At 30.5% G+C, this 9,853-nt stretch overlaps 1 protein-coding gene across 1 annotated transcript; it reads left to right on the top strand.

Annotated features, from left to right (window-relative positions):
* The first annotated feature begins 725 nt into the window (after positions 1 to 725).
* On the top strand, positions 726 to 1,744 carry LOC131604813 (putative F-box/LRR-repeat protein 23). Its single transcript, XM_058877229.1, has 2 exons — positions 726 to 1,054; positions 1,183 to 1,744. Exons 1-2 carry the CDS (start codon positions 726 to 728, stop codon positions 1,742 to 1,744), a joined length of 891 nt encoding a protein of 296 aa, XP_058733212.1.
* The last annotated feature ends 8,109 nt before the right edge of the window (positions 1,745 to 9,853 follow it).

The following is a 9,853-nucleotide window of genomic DNA, read 5'->3' as shown; positions in this document are numbered from 1 at the left end:
TTAAGTGTCAATTGGTTGATAATATCTCTGTTTTATGATGGCTTATAGCGCCTCATTTGTAATAGGATTGAATACTTTTATACTCCTATCAATATATCTTGCTTACAAAAACAAAATTTGTTACTAAGTAAATCAAATTTTTACGAAAAACTTTTGTTTACTTTTTTTTTCTTCTAAATATATCTCATATTAATACTATTTGTGGAAAATTAGTCTAATTAAAAATAGGGAAAAACTAACATGTGCCCCAAGGGCACAAGTTAACGAGATATTTATAGAAATATTTTCTTGGAACGCGTGCATTCAATGTATTGAAACTTTAAATATGACTCTATTGCATTTAATTACATTTAACTTTTTCTAATTATAGTATCTTTAACATGTGCCCTTAGGGCACGCGTTAGTACTAGTTTGAATTCTGTTTTGCAAAATTGATCCTTTCTTTATTGGTAACAGGCCATACTTTTATTATTATTGGAAACACAACAGCGTTTATCTTTCAAAATGATTGTGTGCGCCGCTTATAGTGTGTAGGTATTATTATTACTCGTGACAGTAAGTATTTTTCCAAAGTTTATTGGAAGCAATAGGTATTATTATTACTCGTGACAGTAAGTATTTTTCCAAAGTTTATTGGAACCAATGTTTTAGTTTTAAAACCTTTCATTTACTGTAACTTTAGTTATAAAAGGATAAGATTCTGGGAATAAGGATATACGGATACAATGACATCCCATTCAATTGCTTCATGTGAAAACACAGCTGTGCCAAGTTGGCTTGAACTTCCAAAAGACATCACAACAAACATTCTTCAGAGGCTTGATACCATTGACATTGTAACAAGTGTTCGTTATGTGTGTCCTTTATGGTGGAACATTTTCAAGGATCCTCTCATGTGGCGCACTATTCACATAACAAGTGATACTCGTTTTCATTATTATGGCCAGTTGGTGAAGATTTGTCATTATGCTATTAAACAAAGTTGCGGTCAGTTAGAAGACATTAGCATGGAGAAGTTTGCAACTGATGATCTCCTTAAATCCATAGCTGAGAAGTAATTGTTAATACTTCTATTTTTCTTTTTTTCTTTTTGTTTTCATTCAAGAGATTTGTTTCTTAATGACAGTATCTTTTTGCTTTCATCAGACTTTTTTTTTTTAATATGTTGTTCAAATTTTACAGTGCTAGTAATCTACGATGCCTGAAGATTCCAAGTTGCCATAGAATTTCAAACAAAGGATTCAATGAAGCAGTAAAAAAGCTTCCACTGCTAGAGACGCTGGACATTTCACTGTGCAACTTAACCACAGATTCTCTTGAAGTTGTTGGCCAATATTGCCCTCTTTTAACAGTTCTCAAACTTGAGAGAATGGGGTTTAGATATAATGCACATGACATTGGTGATGAGGCATTTGTCATTGCAAAAGCAATGTTTGGATTACGTCATCTTAATATAATAGGAAATGTGCTATCTGATGCCGGGTTGCTTGCAATTCTTGCTGGTTGCCCTCATCTTGAATCTCTTGATATTCGTGGATGCAAAAATCTTTTTTTGAATGGAAGCTTGAAGAAACAGTGCCTTGATCAGATTAAAAATGTGCAACTACCAGAAATCGTTGTGATTCCAGTGCCTAGAGTTTCACCAGTACCAACATTTTATAACTATGAAGACTATTCTGACGATGACCGCATTACATATTGGGATTCTATAATAGATGATGATTGTTACGATCCTTACGATTGATGATAAAGAAATTAGGCTATTGTCATTGTTTTCTTTTCTTTGCATGTGTTTATCTTCTAGTAAACTTTGAGTTTTTAACCTTATAAGGTAATAGATATTTTGTTGAAGTCAATGGAAATCATGATTATGTCATTTTCTATTACGATTTGTTGTTTTTTGTTTGTTATTTCTATCTTAAATATAGCTGAAGGGATCTAAGATAGAAATAATAAAAAGGTCAAATGTCAATTAGTAGATAAATTATTAACATATTTTCAAATTTTGTTTTACAAATGTAATTAATATTAATTTTTTATTTAAAATAAGAGAAACTTTTGAGATAAGCAAGACACATTCATTCTTAAGCTCGCATCAGCTGCATTGTTCAAATCCTTATAGCTACAAATCACAATCTCCTGTGTGACCTCGCCGGAATCTTCTTCCGGGAGATAATCAAAGGTGTTTTACATATATATATATATATATATATATATATATATATATATATATATATATATATATATATATATATATATATATATATATATATATATTTACTCTAGAAGTAAGTTATTATAACTTACTTAAATCTATATCATTGATTCTTTTCAATCGAGTGGTTAAAAATAATAAGTAATTAAATATGGAGAGAGAAAACTATTACTTATTATTTTTAACCATTAGATTGAGAAGAATCAATGATATATATATATATATATATATATATATATATATATATATATATATATATATATATATATATATATATATATATATATATATATATATAGGGACCATATCAAGTGAGAACATTTTATAATGAGAGAATGTTAAGAATTTAATGTGGCTATTAATTTCTCTCTCTTGATGAATCCAATGGTTGATATTTCTTCCTCTCATCTCTCATTATAAAATGCTCTCACTTGATATTCTCCATATAAATAAATAAATATATATATATATATATATATATATATATATATATATATATATATATATATATATATATATATATATATATATATATATATATATATATATATATAAAGTGTCACTTTTGCACTAATTATTATGAGAGAAAAAAAAAGTATATTGAAATGATTAAAAGTTACGGGTATTATAGACAAAAGAAAATTATAACTTAAAAAGTAACAATCATTATTAGTTATTTTGGTATGTGTAAAAAGTCTAAATGTGACAATTAAAACGGTCCTGTATTAAAGCTTAAATATTTTAACAAAACACTCCCCATCCACTAGGCCACTTCTATTATTTGTATAGTAATTGCAATGCATTTGTATATGCATCGTGCAGAAATTTATTTATTAAATAGATTATATTTTGTTTTGAGTTTTGGTATTAATTTTTATTTTTATTAAAAAGTAATAATAAACAATAATATATGCAGTAATATATAAAACTATTAATATTTTAACTATTAAAATTTTCAAGTAGATTTAGCACTCGTGAAAGAACTCACATTGGTTTTAGATAGATTAAGCAATGAGATGAAAATATTAATTGATGAATTATTTAATAAATTAAATAATTATTAAATAGTTAAAATATTTAATAAACTAATAATTTTAAATATTAATTAGTTAAGGTATATATAACTATTGAAACATATATTTAAAATATAATTAAATATTTCAACTATTAATATTTAAAATATAATTAAATATTTCAACTATTAATATTTAAAATATTAATAGTTGATAGATTCAATAGTAAAAATATTAATAGTTTATATATTAAATAGTTGAAATATTTAATAAATTAAATAGTTAAAATATTAATAGTTGAAACCCAGAATTAAGGACCTAAACCAAAAAATACAGTAGCAGAAATCGAAAATTAGAGACCTAAACCAATATATATATATATATATATATATATATATATATATATATATATATATATATATATATATATATATATATATATATATATATATATATATATATATATAGGGACTAAACAAAACACATGCTAACTAACTAGGGACCTAATCAAAACATATATAAATTAAATAATTATTTTATTAAATTTTTCAAATTTAATTACTTTATTAAATTCAATAGTTAAATATACCTTAACTATTTAATATTTAAAATAATCAATTATTTAGTAGTTATTTAATATTCAGTTAAAATAATTAAGTTTTATTTAAAATAATGATTTAATATTTAATTAGTTTATTAAATTCATACCTTAACTATTTAATTTTTTATTGATTATATTTAATATTTAACTATTTCATATTTATTTGATATTAGTATTAAATAAATATTTGAAGTATTAAATAAATATATATTTGTTTTTATTAAATAAATAAATATTTGAAGTTTCATACATCAACCACGGATTCACTACTACAAAACGCATAAACTACAACACCGTGTTTACAACGTATTCATATACACTGTAGTGATAGATTAAAATCTTCGCGCCCAATGAGTTGCTGGATTTATAAACAGTAATTTAATAACGGTTGATTTTAAACACCATAGTAAAAAATGATGTGTAGCACACTTCGATTCCCAGCTACTACATTATTTTCTTTTTTCAGAGTACATCAAGCGTGTGTCACCTATCTCCATTATTTAAAAAATAAATTGTAAATCATTTAACAACGATTAATACACCAACTGTTGTTAAAGGACTTAATTTTCCACTACAATTACTTTTTCCAATCGCGATTAAAAGGTTTACTGATAAAATAAAACAAAACTTATTTCGTATTTCTTTCATAAGACGCCCTAGGTGAACAAGCGAGTCAGAGACGACAGAGGTATCAGAATCTTTACCCTCTTCGTGTCCATTTGTTTGGAGCTCAAATCTTCACCCTCTTTGTTCATTTGTTTCTTCAGCTTCCTGTACGGTACACTTCAACATCTTTATTTGTTTTTTCTTGGTTTATCACTACAAGAAATGTGCTTCCTAGCCACGTGAAATAGTGACGTGATTTTCACGTGTGTAAAATAAATCAGTTGTGACGTGAAAATCACGTCGCAACATATTTATAATATTTAAAAATAAAAAGTAACGTTAATCAAGGGGGAAAGTCAAAAAGTTTATAAAAAAATGTTGTGACGTGTAAATCACGTTGCAACTTAAAATAAAAAAATTGAAAACCAATTGGAGTCAGAAATGCACATGGGGGGAAGTTTGAATTTTTCAAAATTCAGTTGTGACGTGTAAATCACGTCGCAACTAAAAATTACAAAAACCCAAAAACTTTAATGGCAGAGTTGACTGACAAGGATCACGTGGGTTGGGAATGTGCGTTTGTTGCGACGTGAATTTCATTTCGCAACATGGCGATGTGAAAATCACGTCGCTAAAGTCTTTATTAGCTTTTGCCAAAACGCTTCTTCCTCTCTCTCGTTCCAGAAGTGTTTCTTGTTTCCCCCATCTCTTCTTCATCTCAACCCTTTCTTCTCCCATTCTCTTCTCCCATTCAAAATTCTCTTCTCCCATTCTCTCAAATTGCATTCTATTCCTTCCAATTGCAAAATATTCAAGGTAAGTATCAAATCTTTTTTAATTTTCTGTATTTTATTTATTATTTTCGTTTTAATTTGTATAATTTATTTGTTTGTGTTATAAATTTTTTTTAGGTGTAATATTTCTGATTGAAGGAGCATTTCAAGAAGATATTTGAAGATTGATAGAGGAAGATAGAGGTAATTTTGGCATTTTATTTTTTTAGGTTTTTTTTATTGATGAATTAGATTGTAGAAAATTAGGTTTGTAGAAAATTAGATTGAAGGTTAAAATTGATGAATGATAGTTTTGTAGTAAATTAGGTTTGTAGAAAATTAGAGTTGGAAATTAGATTGTAAATTAGAGTAAAAAAATTGATGATTAGAGTTGAAAGTAGATTATTAAAATAGATTGAATATTGAATTTTGATGATTAGAGATGATGAAAAATTGATGAAATATATTAGGTATAATAAGTTTGTATATTTGGTATAATTGAATTTTGATGATTAGAGATCATAAAAATTGATGAAATATATTAGGTATAATAAGTTTGTATATTATAAATAAAATGTTATTAGAAATGAAATATATTAGGTATATATTTAAAATAAAATACAATAGAGTAGAATTATATTTTATATTTCTTAAAAGGAATAATAAGTTTGTTAAGAACAAAATAGTGTGAATTAGTATTTTTTTTAAACAACATTTTAAAAGAAGGTTACTACATAGTTATTAAACAATAATATATTATTTTGTTTTAAAAATGTTTATTATAGTGTGAAGTATATTATTTTGTTTTAAAAAATAATATAATAATATTTTGCTTATAGTTGATATAAGTAAATGTTTAATTATTTACTTATAGTTGATATAAGTAAATGTTTAATTATTGTTACTAAAAAGAGAATGATTGGATATATGTGCAGTATGGAATATTATTTGTATTATCGTAGTTGGATGTACGATAGAGTGGAACCAGGAAGACGTGCACTTAAACCCAATTTTATAGAAGGAGTTAACGCGTTTATCACGTGGGTGTTTGCTCAAGAATGTTGTCGAAGCGAAGGAGGAGTTAGGTGTCCCTGTCTTAAATGTGAATGTAGACCTATAATTAGTAACCCAGATGAAGTGGTCAGGCATTTGTATAGAAGGGGTTTCATGGAAAATTATTGGGTTTGGACGTTTGATGGTGAAAAATTGCCGAGTAACGTACCAGAGACTAGCAGTACGCATGCTTCAAGTAGTCGTCCGTCAATGGAATATGAGGAAAGACCGCCTATTGAATATGAGGAAAACTTTAATCAGATCGGTGACATGGTTGAGGATGCTTTTGGTGTGAACATGACCTATGATCAACCTGAAGATTGTGATGGGGAAGAGATGCCGAACGAAGAAGCGCAGAGATTTTATCAGTTGTTGAATGAGATGAATACGCCGTTGTTTGACGGTTCGTCTGACTCCAAGTTATCAATGTGTGTGAGATTATTGGCCGCCAAGTCAAATTGGAATGTTCCTGATCAGTGTTTGGAATTCTTTGTAAAAATGATGTTGGACTCAACTGCAATGAAAGACAACTTACCTACAACATTTTATGAAGCAAAGAAGTTGGTGTCGAAGTTGGGCTTAAGAGTAAGAAAGATTGATTGTTGCATTAATGGTTGTATGTTGTTTTATGACAATGAGTTTGGTACTCAAGATGGATTGTTGGAGGAATGCAAATTTTGTATGAGTCCAAGATATAAAGTTCGCAGTAGAGCCATTAACACTAATCAAGACCGTGTAGCAGAAAAGTCCATCTTTTATCTTCCGATAATTCCAAGGTTAAAAAGAATGTTTGCTTCAATGCACAGTGCAAGTCAAATGACATGGCATCATACAAACAAAACAAGTCCAGGAACTATGCGGCATCCATCTGATGGCGAGGCATAGAAACACTTTGATCGAATACATCCTGATTTTGCCGCAGAACCTAGAAATGTCAAGCTTGGATTATGCTCAGATGGTTTTGCTCCTTATGTTCAAGCGTCGGGAAGTGCGTATTCTTGTTGGCCAATTATTGTAACTCCTTACAACCTCCCTCCCGAGATGTGCATGACAAAACCATATATGTTTTTGACGTGCGTCATTCCAGGACCTTCGAGTCCAAAAGCCGGAATTGATGTGTATTTACAACCTTTAATTGATGATTTGAAGAGGTTGTGGATTGGTGGAGAATGGACTTATGATATATTACGTAAACAAAATTTTACTATGTGAGCTTCCTTGATGTGGACCATCAACGACTTTCCAGCATATGGCATGTTGTCTGGTTGGGGTACACATGGCAGAATGGGTTGTCCGCATTGTATGAAAGAGACCAAGGCGTTTACGTTGGATAAAGGGGGGAAAAGCTCGTGGTTTGACTGTCACCGCAGATTTCTACCAAAAAATCATCCGTATAGAAAGAACAAGACAAATTTCATAAAAGACAAACAGGTAACAGATACGCCTCCGCCCCGATTGTCACCAGGTGCTGTATGGGACAAAGTTTGTGGGCTACCAAAAATTACAGATACTGGAAAGGCATGTAGAATTGAAGGATATGGGGTCGATCACAATTGGACAAAGAGAAGTATATTTTGGGACCTTCCATATTGGAAAGATAATTTGTTGCGCCATAATCTAGATGTTATGCATATTGAGAAGAATTTTTTTGATAATGTATTTAACACCGTGATGGATGTTAAAGACAAGACGAATAATAATGAGAAGGTTAGACATGACATGGAAAAATGGTGCAATCGAAAAGAGTTGGAGTTGAAGCCTCAACCAAATGGGGAATTATTGAAACCGAAGGCTTGTTTCAGTCTGACCTCCCAAGAAGGTAAAGCGGTTTTTCGATGGTTAAAAGAATTGAGAATGCCCGACGGCTATTCTTCCAATTTAGCAAGGTGTGCTGACGCCAACATTGGGAAGTTGCATGGTATGAAAAGTCATGATTTCCATGTTTTTATGGAACAATTGCTACCAATTGCGTTTGGTTCTCTACCTAAACATGTGCTTAATCCACTGACTGAAATTAGTCAATTTTTCAGAGATATTTGTGCTTCAGCTTTAAAAGTAGATGACATCATTAAGTTGGATCGAAATATTCCAGTCATTCTATGCAAGTTGGAACAAGTATTTCCGCCTGGTTTTTTTGACTCCATGGAATATCTACCTGTGCATCTCGCCTATGAAGCTTATCTTGGAGGACCTGTTCAATATAGGTGGATGTATCCGTTTGAAAGGTTCATGGGTGATTCAAAACGATCTGTGAAAAATAAGGCTAGAGTTGAAGGATCGATATGTGCACATTACTTGCATCGAGAAACATCACATTTTTGCAGTCACTATTTCAAGCATTTGATGTTAACTCCAAGAATCATTCGAAATCCTGTCAATGTTAGTGAAAGGAATCAATTCACTTTATCGGTCTTCGGGCTTCCAGGCCGTCCATCTGGAAAAAAAGGTGTGCATTGGTTGACCCAACAAGAAATGCAATCTGCCCATGTTCATGTCTTAACCAACTGCGTTGAAGTTAAACCATTTATTGAGTAAGTATACATACCCCTAACTTTTAATTTTCTTTACAATCATAAAACTCATTACTCTGAAACTTATAATGTGTTTCTTTTTAGGGAATTCAACAACACCTATTTTCATACTACCGGTGTACAATCAACATCTGGTGTCATCCATGCTCAATTTCCAGCATGGTTTAAGGAGAGATTGTATAGCATTGTTGTTAGAACAAGATTTGTTCTGATCAATTATCTTAGTTTTGATGATAACAATAATATGAATTTTGCTTAAGATAATATGGTACTCTAATCCAATGCAATTTCCCTTTCAGGAAATATATAAAAGAGTACGCATAATTCAGCGCTCAGAAGCTTTGTCTCAAAGGGTTCAGCATGCAACATCAGAACATGGTCTGGCAAGACATCAGAAGATGGTCGAAGCAGAATCAGAACATGGGTCTATGGAAGCATCAGAAGAACAAGAGAACAGAAGCACTGAAGTTCTGATGGTATCACGCTCAGAAGCACTTCAAGGTCAGAAGATCAGAAGATGCTATGCACCAAGCTGTTTGACTCTGATGATATTCAAACGTTGTATTCACAAACATCAGATCAGAAGGAAGTACAAGTGGCAAGCTACGCTGACTGACAAAAGGAACGTTAAAAGCTACTAAAGGCTACGTCAGTAGACACAGCGTGAACAAGGCTCGAGGTAGTTGACAAAAGCGTATAACATTAAATGCGATGTTGTACGGAACACGCAAAGCATTAAATGCACTCAACGGTCATCTTCTCCAATGCCTATAAATATGAAGTTCTGATGAGAAGCAAGGTTAACGATCCTGAACAAAACAACGCTTATTAACTTGCTGAAACTCTGTTCAAATCCAAAGCTCAGAATCTTCATCTTCATCAAAGCTCACTACATTGCTGTTGTAATATATTAGTGAGATTAAGCTTAAACGATTAAGAGAAATATCACAGTTTGTGATTATCGCTTTTAAGAAGCAATTGTAATACTCTTAGAATTGATTACATTAAGTTGTAAGGAACTAGAGTGATCGTGTGGATCAGAATACTCTAGGAAGTCTTAG

The sequence above is a fragment of the Vicia villosa genome, linkage group LG5 (genome assembly GCF_029867415.1).
Source record: "Vicia villosa cultivar HV-30 ecotype Madison, WI linkage group LG5, Vvil1.0, whole genome shotgun sequence".
Lineage (NCBI taxonomy): Eukaryota > Viridiplantae > Streptophyta > Magnoliopsida > Fabales > Fabaceae > Vicia > Vicia villosa.
This window is presented reverse-complemented; position numbering and strand designations above follow the sequence as displayed.